General features: G+C 42.3%; 1 protein-coding gene across 4 annotated transcripts in view; it reads right to left on the minus strand.

Annotated features, from left to right (window-relative positions):
- Nucleotides 1-2,406: 2,406 nt before the first annotated feature.
- hlcs (holocarboxylase synthetase (biotin-(proprionyl-CoA-carboxylase (ATP-hydrolysing)) ligase)) overlaps nucleotides 2,407-19,686 on the minus strand; it is a 32,165-nt gene continuing 14,885 nt past the window's right edge. For 3 of the 4 annotated variants that reach the window (XM_076101599.1, XM_076101602.1, XM_076101600.1), the window contains 5 exons: nucleotides 5,095-5,162; nucleotides 4,825-4,985; nucleotides 4,513-4,627; nucleotides 4,144-4,357; nucleotides 2,407-3,007 (listed from right to left, as the gene is read on the minus strand). In XM_076101599.1, the coding sequence (XP_075957714.1) occupies nucleotides 2,836-3,007; nucleotides 4,144-4,357; nucleotides 4,513-4,627; nucleotides 4,825-4,985; nucleotides 5,095-5,162 (730 nt within the window). In that variant the 3' untranslated portion in view covers nucleotides 2,407-2,835. Of the gene's footprint in view, nucleotides 3,008-4,143; nucleotides 4,358-4,512; nucleotides 4,628-4,703; nucleotides 4,986-5,094; nucleotides 5,163-19,686 lie in introns of those variants that run through there. The other variant, XR_012956275.1, reaches the window with a different exon arrangement.

Raw genomic sequence — 19,686 nt, forward strand, 5'->3', positions numbered from 1 at the left:
AATTTGTGGACGAGCACTGGTGCAGGCAACTGTGTTTAAAGGTCACATACTTGGTTGAATGGAGATCGACTGTGTGCATATAATCCAAGTTTGACATGTGTGTCTGGAAGGTCCAGCAGCTGGTTTCAATTTCTTGATAGATTTTTTTATTTCACTCTTATCAGAAAGTGTAAAGACAGTACAGACCTATCCACATGCTGTCTGCTTCCATATTAACATAAAGGGAACTCATTTTCATGGAATTATTTATTTCCATTTCATAATGTTCTAAAGATCCATTTGTATTTTTGTTTTGACTTTTCCTGTTCACTTGTTTGATCAGAATCAAAACCAATCCACTGTGAATCAGTTTAGTTAAATAATGAAAACTATGAATCATTTATCTTGCAGCTGTAATACATAACTGTAATATCTTTAAACTGGACTCATAAGAACAAACATGCCTACTTGCATTATACTAGCTCAGTCATGTAATATAAGCCACTTTTAGTTTGTAAATGGGCTTTCATGAGAGAACCGGCCCGTGCGTGTGAATACACTCACTGCAGAACATCCTGTTGACCGTGATGACTTCCATGTTGGCGTGTTGTGTCTTACAGACAGGGTTGAAGAGGAGGAGGAGGAGGCCCGAGGTTGTGATGAAGCACAGGGCCAGGTGACATTTTCACTTCATCTTGGTGGGACGAGCCAGGAGGCCCAGGAGCTGAAGACAACTGTCATCAAGTAGCTGTGGGACGGATCTCAGAGAAACAATCACACACACACACACACACACACACACACACACACACACACACACACACACACACACACACACACACACACACACACACACACACACACACACACACACACACACACACACACACACACACACACACACACACACACACACACACACACACACACCACGGGTTGAAAGTGCAGCTATCCTCTGCATTTAGATGAAGCACTTTCACCTCCATGCAATTTGGGGGACCAGTGTCTTGCTCAAGGACTCGAACCACCGACTTTGAAGTTTGTAGACGACTCATTCTACCACAGCCGCTCCGAATCAGAATTGTTACATTAACCATTGACGGGTTATTAATGTACAGTGAAGAGTAACTTGGATATGTTTCAGCTCAGGTCCTGTTGTCCCATGTCTTTGTGTCTAAGTGACTAATGGGGACAACCATTTGTGAAATCGGTCCAGTATTGAGAGAGAGCGCTGCAGACTGCAGTGCTCGGGGCAACTCCTCACCGTCAATGTACGTCCACTAAAAGTGCTAGTTTAACCACCGACAGGCTCAGATTGTTATTAGAAGTGTCTGACAACATTACGGAAACACCTTTCAGAGAGTGAGCAGAACTAGACCGTACTCTGTGATTCCCTGAGACACAGCATTTCCCCCATGAGCCAGAAGAGAACTCCCCTTTAACGGGTCTGGATGGGCGGCCACCTGCCCCGACCCGGGCTGGGTTGAGAGAGAGAGAGAGAGAGAGAGAGATGTACAGCAGCAATAGCACAACAGATATAACAATAATAGAGATTGGACTAAATAACAACAATAATAGTAGCATTTAATAGAATGATAATAATAGCATAGCGGAAATAAAAGTGGGAATATGATGACTCTTACTAATAATAACAGCAGTGGATATAATAGAAGTATTATAGCAGTGACTTTACTTGAGTATTTCTATTTAATGCTACTTAATACTTTTTACTCTCACTACAAAATGCAGAGGGATATACTGTTACTTTTACTGCACTACTGATATGAAAAATAGCATTTATAGATTTAAATATAGCACCGAGTGTTTTATCAGCTCAGAGGCTTCTCTTTGAGGCGACACGTTGGAAGCACACGAGCCCGGGTTTAACCCGCAGGACGTTCTGCACACCGACACTCCTCTCCACCGATATCACAGCACATGCAATACACGACACTACATGTTATAGGAGTCCTTCATGAGATTCACTCAGTGGCCACTTTATTAGGCACGCCAGTAATCCAATACAACAGCGTAGCCACACATTTTACCTTTACAAAGAGGGTAGTGTTCAGTTCATCATGTTTGTGTAAATATATGCCGTGGTTTACATTATATTAGGTGTGTAAAACACCGGCCAAGTGGTTTATAAACACGTACGGATATAAAATATGGTTTTTCAAGTTTTCCTTTCAGTGAAACAGAATTTTAATACTTCCTGTTCAAATCTAAAAGCTACTATCTTTATCATTGTCATATTAGTAGTTTTAGATTTGAAATGTCATTGTATTTTAGATACTGCGACACATCACCATGAGTGCTGATCTTTTTCTAGACAACTTACCGCTGTAACGTTTTCTTTGATAATCAGGATTCTGTAGACCAGGCAGGTCAACAGAAGCTGCTTAGTTAAAAGACACGAGCCACGTATTTCTGTGGAAATCTTTATTTTGCAGACATTAGCAACAGCCTCAATGATCCCTGTTCTCATGCAACAGTGACGTCAGGTTAAGTGTTCAGATGAGGGGTACAGGATTTAATGCTCCCAGAAAGTCAGGTTCTTAGATATTGGTTTGAACTGGTGGTCCCGATTCAGCCGGTCATAATCAACCTGATGTGTGTAGTGATGCAGGTATCACTAGCTGCCTTTAAACCCAGTCACAGTCACTCTTTGTCTTCCAAATTACCCCAACTAGCTCAAATGGATGTCAGGTTAGCACACGAAGCTAACCAATACTCAGGAACATAGTAATGTATTAATCAATTATAAACACATTTATATCGTTACATAAAGTTTTTGATCAGACTAAATAACTCAGTTAGTGCTTCAGTCTGTTGGAAGAGATGCTGGATTTGGTCCTAATGCTGCTTAATGACCACCAGGTTCTTCAGCATGTCGAAGGAGTTGCCGTCGGGCTCCACGGAGACCACTCCCTGCTCCTTGTTGTGCACCTGGAGGAAGCCGTTGTGGTCCAGGCCCACCACCGCGGCCTCCAGTCCGTCCTCGCTCCAGAGACGCACCCGAGTCCCGCTGAGGGCAGAGCACAAGAGAGCCCATTCAGGGAAATGACAAAAAGCTGCGGCTGGAAGCGGTATTTGTTTCTCGGCTTTGACAAAGACCAAGAGCCTTAAAGACTGAGACGACTATCCGCTAGGGACGGGCATCTCAAGCAAAAACATGGATACTTCAATATTCACTAGTGGCTTTCCTTACCCCAATATCATATAAGCCAAACTCTGATGCTCCCTACTACTGACTGACATGTGTGTGTCATGTGTTTCACTGCCTTGACTCCTCCATTTCCTGTCCTTTGCAGAATTATGCACACTTGGTTAGTATTTATTTACTCCTTCAACACAGCAATGCTCTACTGAGTGCACCTTTCTAGTTTGATTTGTTTGTATTTCGGCACATCCAACACTAACCTCTGTTATACTTAAAGAGCAGCTGTCTGTGATGACTTCGTGCATGTGTATTGGGATAATAGCTGGATATTATCTGTGGCCTATGCTCCAATTCAAACCTTCACTGTTCACTCTGAATGTGGAATAGTACTTTGAACACTAACTATGAGACTTCAATTCTAGTTTGGTTATTGGACCCTGTTCTCAGGGTGGTGCGCTGTTATTATTGTTAATATTTTTATTGACATTAATAATTCTATTGATGTCAATAATTTAGTTTTTCATATGTGCCGATCCCATCATATGCATATATGTACGTTTTACTTTCTTGAAACTGCATAGAAAGACGATGTACTTTGTACATTCAACACATCTAACAGACTCCTTCCTTTCCTGTCATCTCCGTTGCATGTGTTTGTGTCTGTGCATAGCATTCTTAGATATTTGTCATTGTTTCATGTGCAATGGAGTTCTTATCTTATAGCTGTTCATTTTTTTTATCGACTAGTGATGCATTGATTTGATTCGTGGGATGAGTATCAGATCCACAGTTTCTTCTTCAGCGTAATTATAGATTTCTGTGTTTCCTTTAGTCACAGCAGCCCTGGCCTCAGCTCTGCTTACATAAAGGTGGGAGAGCGCCGGCATACCATCTGTACTTGGTAACCTGAGTGGAGCTGTATTGACATCTCCACCTAAACATGCGTGTACCAGCTAAAGCAAAGTTTCTGATTCAAAATGAAAAGTAAAACCCGCGCTCACCTGTGAAGCCATCTCTTGTAGTAGGTGGGCAGGACGGCGTCCGACCCCCCCCGCTGGAAGCTGCCGATGAGGGCCTCCAGGCAGCCGACCGTGCGAGCTATGAGCTGGTCGCAGCGGAGCGGCTGCAGGCTGCAGTTATGCTGCGCGTTGTGCTGCTGGATCAGGTCATTGATACACATTGTCGGGTTGCTGTTCGTCACATTGAACCCACAGCCTGTAGGGCACAAAGTGTTCAAGACATGTTACTGTGCAAACACTGTTTCTGACTGGTGCCTGATGGATAACTTGGTGCAAAAAGACTGTATTATTACCACTGGTGACTCATTATTTGTCCCAAAAATGAAAAGGTGACGAAGAGGAGGTTGTTACCTATGAGCAGGTGAAAGGTTGATCCTATCACAGTGGAAGTCACCAGTACTCCCCCGAGCTTCATCAGGTTACTGTAATAGATGTCATTGGGCCACTTCACCCTCAAGTCTATGTCCTGACAAAGGTTGAAACACGTTTAAACGTCATCAACCATCAACATAAGACATTTTCATAGAATACCCAATACTCACTTTGTGCTACAATATGATATCCTGCTACCAGGGAGCACTATTTAAATGATGTTTGGATACGATATCACAGAGGATGTGCAGGCCGATGAAGCCGGTGAAGGGAGGACGTGTGTGCTGGTACCTGGTATCCAGGAAGAGTGCGGACAGCCTCCACTGCCGCCAGGGCGACCAGATGCTGCAGGAAGGGGATCCTCTGTCCGAGCTTGGAGCTCAGCTTTACCTGGGCCGTCAGAGTGAACATGGCGCAACCCAGAGGGCTGAGCCAGGCATTCCTGCCCCGACCTGCAGGAAACACAGGAGACATACGAGGGGACGATAGGTGGTACACACTTCTGACAAATAAGATGAAGAAAAAACCCGAAAAACGAACATGTCAATATGATGCACTGACCTCTGCCCTGGCTTTGTTGAGCAGCGACCGCTATCAGACCCACTTCCTTTGGTAAGTGCAGAGTCAACCTAAAGAGGGAGACAGACATGTTAAAACCTTTAAAGAGTATTACAGGGGCCCCTGGTTTAGTCTTACTCTTAAAACAGTCTCACCAGGGACTGTGAAGTCTAGTTAATGTGGCTTTTCTTAACATTTATTATTTCTATTGCAATTAAAAATTGTCATCTCCAGCAGATTTGGTGCAGACGTTTTTTTGTGCGAATGTAAAAACTAAAAGATACTTTCCGGAATACTGACTATTACAGTAATCGTGGTTATAAAATGAAAAGAAACTGACAGCTATTTCTATGCGATGTGGTCCAGCAGCTCACAATGCTGTGGTCAGTACTTTACTTCAATAGAGGTGATGTTGAGATCTGGATTCATGCTTATTCATCAGAACGCCTGGATCTGTCCTCATCTAGATCCTGTGGATCGCCTTGGGAGGTTTTATATTTGTGTTGATTTCAGAATGTTCATCATGTTTAACGTTTATCATTACAGACTAGCTTCTGTTAAACTCACTGACTGCTATATGACTGGGCTTCACGATGGCACACCTACGAGTCTCAACCCGGCGTGGATCACATTATGATGAGAACATAAGCCACCTTCGTCCACGATTCACACGCAGCTGTTTGAGCATATGAGCCGGCCACAAAGTAGAATTTGTTTTCATCATGAAACACTGTGCTGACACTGACAACCAAGTGCCGTTGTCGCCCATTTTCTACACGAGAAAAACACGACAAAACAAAAAACAGAAACGCATTTCTGTTGTGCAAGTTTTGAATTGAAACAATTCTCTGGGCAATATGGCCGACGTCTTAATGGTAACGTCAACTCTTTTTAAATCCCCAAAAAAAGACAAACCAATTTCACATGTTTTTCAACCATCGAACTGAGTGCCGCCTCTTTGTTGATCTTTGACTGAGACTAAATAGCACACTCAACATGCAGAGAGCGTGTTAACCAGACAGAAGCACTTTCATTTTTGACGACTCGTGGAATTCATTTCAAAAAGTAAAAAACGTCCACTCTTAAAGCTTATGAAGTTTCTAAATAAAGTGAATGTAAGTTATAGCTTGAAGTGCAGTTGTATTTCCATGACGGTCCTGCGAGGTTGTAATTATTAGCACAGTGTGTTGGCATTCCATCAATGCTCATTTGAGAGCTGTGTCGGCCTTACTACCAGAAAACCAAAAAGGGAAAATGTTTGCACATTCTCTCATCTCCAAATGCAATTAAAGCTGATCCAGCGGCCCAAGAAGAACTGCCCTCGATTGGCTGGCGAACAAAGATTGTGAGGGTGCAAAGCATGCGAGCAGGGCCTTTCTGCTTTTGTGATGCAAAGTTAGTCATCGGTAAATCAGCTTAAGGATGAGGGCACCCCCAACTCTGGCCAGATAGAGCTTTGTAACAGACTTCTCTAAGAGCTGTTTATCAAAGGGATAGATGGACGGCTCAATCTGGCTTCTGAGCTCAGGGAATGTTGATGTGACGGGCTGATGACTTTGTGCGGCGGACTGAATTAGCGAGGAGTTTATCAGCCGTTAGTCGAGTTAAGTACGACTGATTATGAAAAGAACGTTCACAATTCTTCTTGTCTGTTTCATAGAGCGCTGCAGGGAGGACACATTTCTGTAGGCCAACCAGGACGTTTGCGTTACACTGGTTCTCAAAAATCCAATGAGATTTTCCCATTGGATTGTTGCAGAAAACAAAGGTTTATGACAGCGACACATTTTATTCATCAAGATAATAAAAAGCTAACCTTAGGCTATAAAGGAACTACATGACAGTCACGTGACTTCACGTCACCACCACTGAGCTAAAGGAGGACTGGTGTCCCAGTGAGGATGCTTAGTCGTCTCATTTAGACACTTGTTAGCAACCACCTTCTTTAAGACACGTAAAGGCTTCAGAATGAATCTACTGTAGTATTTACCGATATATTTTATACTGTAGTACAAAACGTTAAAATCGATTAAGCTTGTGTTAACCACAGACCTTATTTTAAGGCATGTAACCAGAAACCTATTAGTTTTTAAAACATTGACTTCGGTACCAGAGAACTTGCGGACTCATTTCTGGGTTTTAGGCAGGCGACAACCTCCGGTTCTGCCGAGTGAAGCCGATGTGGAACTGCCTTAAAACCTGCATTCTCTCTAATGTCCATCAGGGGGCGACTCCTCTGGTTGTATAAGTCTATGAGAAAATGACTCTACTTCTCTCTTGATTTATTACCTCAGTAAACATTGTAAACATGAGTTTATGGTCTCAAACTCTAGTTTCAAGTCTTCTTCAATACAGCATGATGTTCATTTAGTAAATGATGGTCCATTTAGAGTCAAACAGACCATAAAGCAGAGTATGCTTTAGGGCGGGGCTTACTGTGATTGACAGGTCACTGCTGCTACCAGAGCCGTATGTATATAACTTCTCTACGTCACTCCTCTGTATTCTAAATATGGTAACTTCTGTTCATTGGTTGCGGAAAAAACATGGCGACGGCGAAATCCAGGCTTCCTATCGGCAGTCCACAAACCAATGGGTGACGTCACGACGACTACGCCCCCTTATTTAAAGTCTATGGTTTTAGGACTCATTTATGCAGCACTCCATAACAATAATCAGCTGCCCAATGCCCACATGCTGCTTCCTAATGGCATTACAATAATACAAAATCCAGTCTTCATTCTGGTGCAAAAATGTACAATTTCTTTTAAAAGAAAGATCTGAAGCTAATCGGCCTCAGCCATCCAAGTTAGACGGATCATGAGGATAACAAGACAGAACTGTTACTCTCCTTCCTGCAGCTCAACAAAGAAAAGCAAAGAGGGGATTTTATACTAAAACAACCTTAACTTTGGAAGACACCCACTAGATGTGATGAAGTCAGACTGCTGAAGCCCATTACGAAAGGCTCTTTTAACGGCCAGTGTGAACAGGAGGAATGATTACAGCAACTCTCTGATTCAATCTTCACACGGACACCTAGCTATTGTTTGACATGTGAACCTATCCTTACAGTTCACCTGTGCAGTGGTTATTTCGTAACAACTCTATTTGCAAATCCTTTAATCTATGCAAATATGTCGGCCAGACGCGCATAGCTTGGGGGCGAATGAAAACATGTGGGGGGGGGGTTCTGAAAAAGCTCACAGCTTCAGGAATTCGTTCACTTAGCTGAAGCTGATCACAGTGGACATTTTGTGCGGCGCTTCTGCAGCCAAGTAACCGCCAACATGTGCTCACTAATGAAAGACAAACAAAATAGATTAAAAAAGCAAAACCCTGGGTCTCTGCTGTCTTTATGCTCAGATGGAATAATAATAGATCATTATATATGCAGAAAACTGGGAAAGACGAGGCTGAAGTGTATTTTTTTTTCTTATGTGATTGAATTATGTTGGAGCACATGAAATATTTCCATATGAAGCGATAAACACACAGCACTGGGAGGAGGGGTGGTACTCGGTGCAGCGCTCGCCGTGTGAGATCTTAATGTGTGCCGTGTTAGCTGGAGCATGACCCTGCTGAGGGTGAGGCTGGTTAGGAGGTGCTTAGTCCCCGCTGAGGCTGTAACTGGGGGGATGCTGCTGTTTGGCAGGACCACCGGAGAATCGGCCTGATCCGTGACTGAAGGGTCTCTGCTGACAATCAGCCCCACGTGGAGAACCGGACCGGGGGTCCAAGCTGACTCTCCGGAGTCCTCGAGCTTCATAAAATGAGCTTTATATGAGAGGAGCTGGACCTAACGAGACCAGCGAGTCCACCACTGACCGTCTCTTCTGATATCGCAGCGGTGTCTGCATCAATGGGGGACACAGGACGGGGCTGGGAACGCACCACGTTCAGTTTGTGAGGACTTGAACTATTAAAGTGGATCCATTTCTACACCAAGTCGCTCAGTCCTGACTCATTCTTTTCCATCTGATCATCAACAATCATCCTCATGTGTAAAATGTGCAATATGATGCAATAAGCATCTGTCCTGACTGAAACAGCGCAGGGATGTATTTAAGATATAACATACATCTTATGTCGACTCCCATCCACCTTAGAGGCTTTCTTTGAGTGACAACCAAGTGACATGAATGATGTTTGCACGAGCAACACAAGCAGTCAGACCATCACACAGCGTGTGAACAAACCTTCTCTTCCAACTAAATGAGCACGAATGTGCAGTTTTTGTAAACACGGATAGAGTTATGGTGAGTAAACAGTAGAAAGCAGCATGGAGGCCAGTGAAAATGTTACGAGAGTTACTTCTTTTCTTTATATATCTGTTACTGACTCAGTTTCTCATTCTAACTGTAAATCAGGGTTGGTGATGGTTGGTGATGGTTGGAATGGTGTAAATAGTTTTACTTAGCTTCAGTTTAGTTTGAATGAAGCGTGTTTCAATGATCAGCGAGGTAAACTGCTCTGACTGGAGTCTAGTGGCTTTTAAAAGGTTGCAAATAAATTGCATGTTTTGGACGTTGATAATTTATAATAATTGTCCAATTAGGCCCGCTGCAGAGTCTTTGTCCCGGGAATGAATGCCGGTTGTAACCTTTCCCACTGAAGACAAAAGCCAGATGTTAGCAGGGTGTTTCTGTCCAGTCGGAAAGGGGTTTTAGTCAAACTTATACAAAGTAAAACATGAAGGACAACTGTAACATTTCTACCCAAAATATCCAGTATAAACACCCACGTCCTGCTTCAGCTTTGACCTTACTGTACATGTCAGTATTTGAAGCTTATCTTAGTTTTGAATCGGGACCTTGTGGAAAATAAGCTGGAAGCTTTTTATTTCCGACTGTATTAGTGATAGTTAACTCATGTCAACATTAGTGCTGGTGTAGTAGCACTGGTAGATTACTGGTTCTAAATGACTAGTCCTATGTGTATTATATCACTGCTCTGGTGGGTCTCAGACTATTAGGACCAGATCCACAGCAGCGGGTCAGAAGACCAAATCCCAAACCCTTTACTTTGGAAAGTGCCTCATTCAGAGATGAAAATCCTGCTCTATGTCCATCCCGACATCCAAAGAAGCACAAATTCATCTCTGGAACTCAATTATGAGATCAGTGACGAATCCTGTGTCTTAACACCTTAATGCTCTTACTCACTCAATGGCCGGTTGTCAATAGAGGAGGAGGAGTGTTGCGTACTCCAGCTTCTGGCTGGAAGGCAGGGGGCAATCGCATTCCTCCAGAAAGCTAATCTCATTTTGAAAGCACCTCCACTGACGCCACCACGAGCTCGGAGAAAAGTCTCAAATGTATTACAAGAATTCGCATTCGTGTCCATAAAGGGATGCAAAAGTGGCAATAAGAGAAAGATTGCAGATGTGGGACAGAGTGAAAATTAATAGACTAGTCCAGACCATGTTAAACTCACACACAGAGATTAGTGACCCCTGCACTAGAGCACCAAATGTGGATTAATCCACCACTGAAAAATGGGATGCTTTTCAAGATCTACATCTTCAGTAGGAACCAGTGGACTTGAAGCCGAGGGCCACAGACAGAGCAGGGAAGTCAGAATCACTGAGAGAAGGACTAACACGCTGGTCATTTTCTGGCAAACACCAGACTCATTTTAGTTAAAAAGAGCAAAACCCGGTAAAACTCTCAGATACATGCAGTTACTGTTGAGTTCATTCTCAAGGACGTGTTGATCATAGGGTATTCTCTCATTAGGTAGTTGCATTGTTCAGGGACAGCTGTTAATGAATCCCGCTCACAGCAGATCACGATGAGGCCCTGCCAGATGTTGGTTCTGGCCTCTCCAGGTCTGGAACAAACCAGCAGGCTACTTTAAGATTACAGCCACGGTTAAGTGTATGAATCTGAAATGTACTGTGTAACTTTCCAAACAGCTTCCAGCCTGCTAATGCTCTTGAGGCTGTGCAATTAGGGTTGAGGGTTTGATAACAATAATGTTAATCAGCGACCTGCTGCCAACTGTGCATTGTTATTTAAGGGGCAAAAGTGCCGCTACCTGAACAATCCTATTTTCTAATAAGAAGTGGAGTCAGAGCCTGTAACTAGAGGCCCCTTTATTCACTAAAGCAAGAATCAAAATCTAATTGAGAGATTCCCCAAGATTTCTACCTCTAGTCAAAGTTGAAGTAGTAAATGGGTCAGTAAACTGTGATATATCTTTTGTATATATATGGGATTGTTTAAAACCACCTAAATAAGAACTAAGTTGTATTTGGGGCTGTAATCGTTTTGTTGTTTGGTCCATAAAATGTCAAACAATTGTGAAGAATGTCTCTCAGAGTCCAGGTGACCTCTTCAAACGTCTTGTTTTGTTCCACTAAAAGTCCGTAACACAAAGATATTCAGTTTATTATTATAGAAAAGAAACAAATCAGCAAATTCAAGAAGCTGAAACCAAAGAATTTTCGCCAATTACGACTAACTGATTATCATAATGATAATTCTACGCGTTGCAGCTCCATTTGAAGCACAGGGTGTTCAATTGGAAAAAAAAGAAAATATAAAGGCAGGTTATTTGAGAGAGAGAAGGTGATGAAAAGCCACCCAGACAGAGAGAACGTGGACCCTCTGTGGTGTTAAGATCCATTTCATCTCCTCAGATCACTCTGTGACCGTTGTCCTCGACTCATTCCAACAAGACCAGGAACAAAGACATACAAAGTAGCGTGTTTGCAGATAGGGAGTGGGAGGCATTGTCACAGGAGGAAGAGCATGGGCCCTCTAAATCCCCGCTCAGGACTCTTTGTTTTAAGGGGGCGGCTAAGCCACAGGGGTCACCCTCCGAGACGTGGCGGGTCAGGAGGATAAACGGCCACCAGCCGAGTCATCTGTGACAGAAGAAAGGTGAAAGAGGACCTGTGATCGCAAGCTACGGGGCACGACAGCGTCTTTCTCACACAGCGCAGCGAGGCAGACGCCCAACATGAAGGGGGGGGGGGGGTCTCTGCTTTCCTTAAAGCAGCCTTCAGACGTTTTCCAGCACTGTGCGAGTAAAGGTGAGTTACTTTCAAATCCAGTAAAGATTGAAGATAACAGATACATAATCAAGCTAATTAAATGGGTGCATTTGATGTGGTCAGTTAAGATATCATTTTTCTGAAAGCCATTTATCTCCTAAACCATTCCCACAAAAAAAACAACTAAAAAACCTCTCACTTGCCAGATTAAAATATCTCAGATTAAAAGATTATTTCTGCCGTCGATGCTCATTTTTGAAACAGGATTTGCCGTGCATAAGTGCGTTTGCATTGATCATCCAGCGGCATCAAAGGGGATGATCAATAAGGGAGGACAAACTAATCTGTAAATGTGATTAATTGAGCTAATCCTGTTTACCGAGGGACAGCAGAAATTATCATTTCCAAATAGCACTATTGGAAGTGATCAATGAGAGAGGGCTGCTCCATTACCGCGGGGCAGCTGAGGCACCGATGGATGACCTTGCTCTTTGCTGCCTGCTCATCTGGGCTGGCTGAGGTTCTGGGCAGCAATACGCAATCGTCCATTAGACCGACAACATGACTTAAAAACCTCCACTTTTTGTGTTTTGTGGCCAAAGCAGGTGTCCTCTCATGGACGTCCTGCAGTTTACTTCCCAGCCTCTAACTGGGCTAGACACAAGCAAAACAACTGCGGAAGCACCAATTCTAGTTTGATTTCATCTGATTTTCGATCAATAAAGATCACAGAGATTGATGGATGTCAGCCGTCGCCAGTTGTAGGAGAAGACATTTACAGGAGAAGAGACCACTGTTGTGGTGACGCTTGGAGTCCACAGAGTTTGCGTTATGTTATAAACGATAACTTTCATATTTGGAAAAGGTGTAATGTCAATACAACGGGTAGGAAAACAAAGGCACGCTAAAAACAGGTTGTGCAGCAGTGGTCATTGAGCTCATTGTGTGGACACCACTGCACGAGAGGTAGGCACTCATCATGTTTATGATTTTGTTTTCATTTCTTATATTAATTACATCATTTCACTGACAAAAACTATGACTAAAATAAAAGATTTTTCTCCATGACAATGAGACAATGGCGAGACACTAACTGTGACTATATCTGCTGGCAACAAGACGAGACAGAAATGTAGTTCGGAAAAATATGAACTTGAAATATTATATATTGTGGTGTCAGTATCAGGACTAGAGCGGCAGCACGCGATGAGCAGTCAGTAGGACTAACAGTAACTTACCTACTAAGTTAAAGTTAATAACGGCTCGGGAGAAAGTAACCAGCCGAAATGTTCAATATAATCTGATGACTAAAACAGTTTTCATTGGCTGAAACTAAACTGAAATACTAACAGTTTTTCTTATCTTTGACTTCAAGACAAGATTGAAATGCCCAAACCTTTAGTCAACAAATAAGTAACTAAAAAGCAGGATGAGGCTCGTCTCTACAAACAGAAAGCTCTGCCCGAGATCTTCATCATTGATCTTCATCATCAGCAGTGTTATGGGTCATTTTGAAAAAGAACACCTTTAATGAAATCTTGAGGTAAAGAAAATGAAACACCAAAGTACGGGAAACATTTTGTTCTACCATGTCATTTTCAAGTGCCTTCATCATTTCAAGCATTCATTGTAAAAAATATATATAAAATGTAAGAAGATTGGTGCCCAGTCCCACCTTTTGGCCATATGAAGTATTTTATTGTTCGTATCTTGTACTCTTCTCTACTGGTGGACATTCCAATCAATAGAACCACCTGACAGTGATTGACACATGGCATTCATGGAGCGTTCGTTGGCCCCTGAGGGGCCTATTTCTTGTCCCATCAGACTTTATCGTTGATGTCATCATGTTTCTAGTGAGTGCAATGTTATTATAACTGATAGAAACAATGGCCACACCTCTGAAAATAATATCCACGTTGTACTGAACAAGAGTGATCCTTCAAGGCAGCTTGTGCAGGGACAATCTGCTCACAGCGTAAGTGATGTGAAGTTTTTTAGAGGGTATGTATCAGTATACAACTAGTAATATAAATATGACAAACCAATCCCTCCTCACGCTACATATCGTCTTTGAAAGCTAACAGGTTGGAGTAGTCTTGGTGAAGCTGAAATGAAGACCTGCACGTTGTGGACCCTTCATGGGACTCCATGACCCCCTCACCACCACGGGGCTCCAGAGTATAACATACCTTCCACCGGACATAAAAAGTTCAAGTCAAACACTGCACCATATGTTCCACAGAATAAGAAACGGGGACGTTTAGGCATCTGCTTACAATCTTTTATAATTGCAGGTGGAGCATGCAAGGTCAATTGGGCCAATTTGATTTTTATGGTGGAACCTATTGCCGCAGTTATGAGGAATCCATTTTCTCTGCTCCAAACCCCCCATGAGTGTTCTGCGGTTTGGTTGGTTTTTCACAGGAAACAGGACTCTAATTCCATACAGTGTCAGTTTGGATATTGGATTGCTTGTCAAAACAAACAGAGACTGCCAGGGTTGTTGTTTTTTTATGCCCGACAACTGGAACAGCTTTAAGTAGAAGAATCCGTTGTTCAGGTTGTTTTTCTATTCAGATTTCCAGAGTATGAAGGCGCTATGCTGCGGTAACTCGTTCTGTTCACGTGACTCTCGGTCGTGACTGTGACATTACGACAGTGTTTAAAGTCAAATGTAAAAAAAATACCTTCTAAACGTGCGGACAGCACGGAAAACAGAACTTTGTATGAGCAGAAGTAGAAGGGAAAATAATCAGAGTTACATCTACACCCATCGCTGCCTCTCTTCATTTATGCATAGGGGGAAAATAAAAGCGGTGGTCGGGGAGGAAAGAACACAAAAGTAAAAGTGGGCCCTTGGGTTTTCATGTCTGAGCCTGAAGCTCTTACAAGAAAAAGTCAACAAGTAGGAAGTGTGTTGCTCCAGGCGCAGGGATCAAGTTCAGCCGAGCAGGAAGAGAATCATTATGCTCTCTGGAGCGGCCAAGTGGTGTTAGAAACCCCTGTAGTCTCTTCTCCCAGTGTTTCACAAATAAACACTTCCACGCTGCTAACTAGCCTTAACCAAATACCAACAGCTTGTTGCTGACACACACTCTCACACACCAACAGGGCTGAAACTATTAGTTGATAAATCGATTAGTCAACTGGCAAGAACAAATGAACCGTGGGCGGTTGTGATGAGCGATTAATGGTTTAGGTTAAAGTGTTAAACATCCTCTGGGTCCAGCTCCTCTAAAGTGAGGATTTATCATCAATGTCAACTCAAACTGTTTGATTTGGACTGGTGGTCGGACAACTTATATTCGAAAGACACTCGAAGAAAATTCGATTTTTCCGTCAATTCAAACAAATTAGATCATTAAAGAATGAAAATTAAATAAAAAATAATATTTTAGTTGAGACCGTTAGGCAGGGGGCTGCACCTTGTAGGACTACGTCTGTTGTTATTGAAGGTATTACATATTTTAAAAACGGCATTGTTTTAAATTCTCACTGTGTAAAGTCTTTGTGCTAAGCTGAGCTAACCAGCCGCTGGCTGTAGTCTGTATTAAACAGACAGGTGTAGCATCTTCTCCAAGAGAAAGCGGAAATGACAAAAACATTCCTTTAACAATGTATATAGAAGCATTCCTCATGAAGACGGCACTGAAAGGCCTTCACTATAGCGTCCACCCTGTGCTAGCTGTTGAACTGAGCCGTCACCGTGAAGCTGCTCTCTAAAAAGCATTGAGATTCCAGCTGCGTGTGACCTTGTGAGAACACTATCCTGTGTCTCGGTACCGGCTATTATTAGCCGCCTCCTGCCAAACAAAGCGTTAATACCCTGGACAAACACGCGGTCTGCCGGCCATTGAGCCTCGGCTTCCAGCCTCTGCACTCAAACGGCCCAAACCCGTGTTTTCATCAGCTCCTCAATTTTGGGCAGCGCTGACCTGCGGGCACTTCGCCTTCAAACCCATTCCCCCTCTGGCCATTAGGCCCTCTCATCCTTTATTTGTACTGCAGATATAAGAAAAGCCACAGTCATTGTCCTCTCAAAGGACTCTAATAACTGACTCGTCTGGAATTCATCATCTGTTTCACTGTTTGCTTATTTGATTAACAATATATCGCTCTTTTATCAAATGAGTTACGATACGAGGACTTTTAACGGTAATAAGGTCTGTTTATCAGCATGTGCAGCGTCAAGAACAACAACCTCCACCAACGAACTCTAATCTAAGTGAGTATGAATATGTATGCTTGTTGTATCAGCAGCAGAGAACAGAAGTCTGTGGAATGCCTAAGACAAGTGAAGTAACCACTGACTCAGCAGTTTACATGTTTTAACATTGTACACAAATGAGCTGGTTGTAACATACAGTTGTGTGAAAGTGTTTGCCCCCTTCCTGATTTCTTATTTTTTTGCATGTTTGTCACACTTAAATGTTTCAGATCATCAAACAAATTTAAATATTAGACAAATATAACACAAGTAAACACAAAATGCAGTTTTTAAATGAAGGTTTTTATTATTAAGGGGAAAAAAAAATCCAAACCTACATGGCCCTGTGTGAAAAAGTGATTGCCCCCTAAACCTAATAACTGGTTGGGCCACCCTTAGCAGCAACAACTGCAATCAAGCGTTTGCGATAACTGGCAATGAGTCTTTTACAGCGCTGTAGAGGAATTTTGGCCCACTCATCTTTGCAGAATTGTTGTAATTCAGCCACATTGGAGGGTTTTCGAGCATGAACCGCCTTTTTAACGTCATGCCACAGCATCTCAATCGGATTCAGGTCGGGACTTTGACTAGGCCACTCCAAAATCTTCATTTTGTTTTTCTTAAGCCATTCAGAGGTGGATTCAGAGGTGTGTTTTGGATCATTGTCCTGCTGCAGAACCCAAGTGCGCTTCAGCTTGAGGTCACGAACAGATGGCCGAGAACACATTCTCCTTCAGGATTTTTTGGTAGACAGCAGAATTCATGGTTCCATTTACCACAGCAAGTCTTCCAGGTCCTGAAGCAGCAAAACAGCCCCAGACCATCACACTACCACCACCATATTTTACTGTTGGTATGATGTTCCTTTTCTGAAATGCCGTGTTACTTTTACGCCAGATGTAATGGGACATACACCTTCCAAAAAGTTCAACTTTTGTCTCGTCAGTCCACAGAGTATTTTCCCAAAAGTCTTGGGGATCATCAAGATGTTTTCTGGCAAAACTGAGACGAGCCTTTATGTTCTTTTTGCTCAGCAGTGGTTTTCGTCTTGGAACTCTGCCATGCAGGCCATTTTTGCCCAGTCTCTTTCTTATGGTGGCGTCATGAACACTGACCTTAATTGAGGCAAGTGAGGCCTGCAGTTCTTTGGATGTTGTTCTGGGGTCTTTTGTGACCTCTTGGATGAGTCGTCGCTGCGCTCTTGGGGTAATTTTGGTTGGCCGGCCACTCCTGGGAAGGTTCACCACTGTTCCATGTTTTCGCCATTTGTGGATAATGGCTCTCACTGTGGTTCGCTGGAGTCCCAAAGCTTTAGAACTGGCTTTGTAACCTTTTCCAGACTGATAGATCTCAATTACTTTGTTTCTCATTTGTTCCTGAATTTCCTTGGATCGCAGCATGATGTCTAGCTTTTGAGGATCTTTTGGTCTACCTCACTTTGTCAGGCAGGTCCTATTTAAGTGATTTCTTGATTGAGAACAGGTGTGGCAGTAATCAGGCCTGGGTGTGGCTAGAGAAATTGAACTCAGCTTTCCAAAGATGTGATAAACCACAGTTAATTTATGTTTTAACAGGGGGGGGCAATCACTTTTTCACACAACTGTATCTATATTTAAATCATTCTAACATAATATAACATAATATATTTGAATTGTATTATATTCTAACATCCCTGATATAGAGTGCTGCAGGGATGACTGCTTCCCTCCACAAAGAGGATTTTGGATTATTGCATAAAATAAGCTCTGCGACAAACAAACATTTATTATACTTACGTTTAATATAATGTATTATATTGTTCAGCAAGATAATCTTCAGAAATCACTTTCACGATTTTTGAAGCATAAATACAATCGGCAGAGCTAAAATGTTAACGTTTATATTAACGAACTACACCGCGGTCACATGACTTCACGTCATTGACTTTGAGACGAGGCAACAGGAAATGCAAAAACGCTGACTCATTTCCAGCACTCTGTTGTGTGAGTGTTTTGATCTTGACCGGAAAACTGCAGATGAATTCATATATACTTCTCACACAAGAGCTTTCTTGCATATCATAAGTTTTAAAACGTCTTCTGAGAAAATTGTGAATAAAAGTGTAGAGATGGAGAGGCTATTTTTTTTACTTCATCTTTTCATATTCCTTTAGATTAACAAAGAAAATCAGTTTCTTCTTATTCCATTTATTCAATAAAGATGAGAGAAACACCGTGTCCACTCCAGTGGTGCTGAGGTAATACATTGTGTCAAGGCAAAGGTTCACTGTAATTTAAATTCTATTCATTTAGATTTACCGTACGCACTGATATCTAATTTACTAACATCTGTATTGTGCTGTATTTTGACCTTATATCTAATGTAGGTATGTATTCGTAAAATCATAATTTTAAACAAAATCAAATAACTTTTATCCATAAAAGAAAAGTACCCTTTTATCAATAAAAAGTCTGACTATTATCAAGATTATTCACATTTATATGTCTTCTCATCCCAACTCTTCACATCTCTGCAACGCTCACAGGATTGAAGCTAACAGACAGTGGAACTCGCTCCCTTTACACTGGAGATCTGTGGACCATGAGGACCCAACCTGTTTACACGTTCTGTTGCGCAGTTTTATCCATTTCTATTATTTTACATTTTGTGGTGTTTTTACTCTTAAGTCTCTTGCCTTATTTATATTTATTCTTTCAATTGTGCTCTCTGTGATGAAAAATTTTATTCATCCATTAAGTTGGGGGACTTGCAAAAGATTGATGAAAAAAAGTAAAAATGACGCAACAGAAGCCGAGATATCCCGACTTTAGTTATTTATACAGTTCAAACTCCCATTACAATAAATCCTACAATGCAGGTTTCCATTAATCTGTACATTAAAAACTGTAAAAAAATATTGTCCAACAGAAATGAAGCATCGGTGCGCACAGAGCTAAAACTCTCCGTTAGCCCCCACTAGCTTCCCTCTAAAACAGTTTACAACTGTCAGTTCTACGAGGCCGATTCTCTCTGAGAAGTATTCAGTATCATACTGAATGCTTAATAAACACCAACGCTCGAAGAAATAAAACAGACATTCCTTCATAATAACATTAATCAAGGCTGCACCGGGGGGACATCTGGAAACTCAGACGTTAGCGGTGAAATCAAACTGCAGCAGCGGGGCTGGGGTTGCGCGGCCCGCTCGCTCACCCTGCATTAGTTTTTGTATAACCTTAATGACAACATTGTCTGTTCCAATCAGCTCACTGCGGCTCCGCCGTCCATTTTTCAAACTTTATGACAGTTTTAATTGCTCCCACCTGCCGCCTGATCGACCCGCTCAACAGCCACTCTTGCTCATGTGTGGATGCAGACAAAGAAGTCTATTAGGTGCAACTTGCCT

The sequence above is a fragment of the Anarhichas minor genome, unplaced genomic scaffold, assembly GCF_050575085.1.
Source record: "Anarhichas minor isolate MPS153535 unplaced genomic scaffold, ASM5057508v1 ptg000027l, whole genome shotgun sequence".
NCBI lineage: Eukaryota > Metazoa > Chordata > Actinopteri > Perciformes > Anarhichadidae > Anarhichas > Anarhichas minor.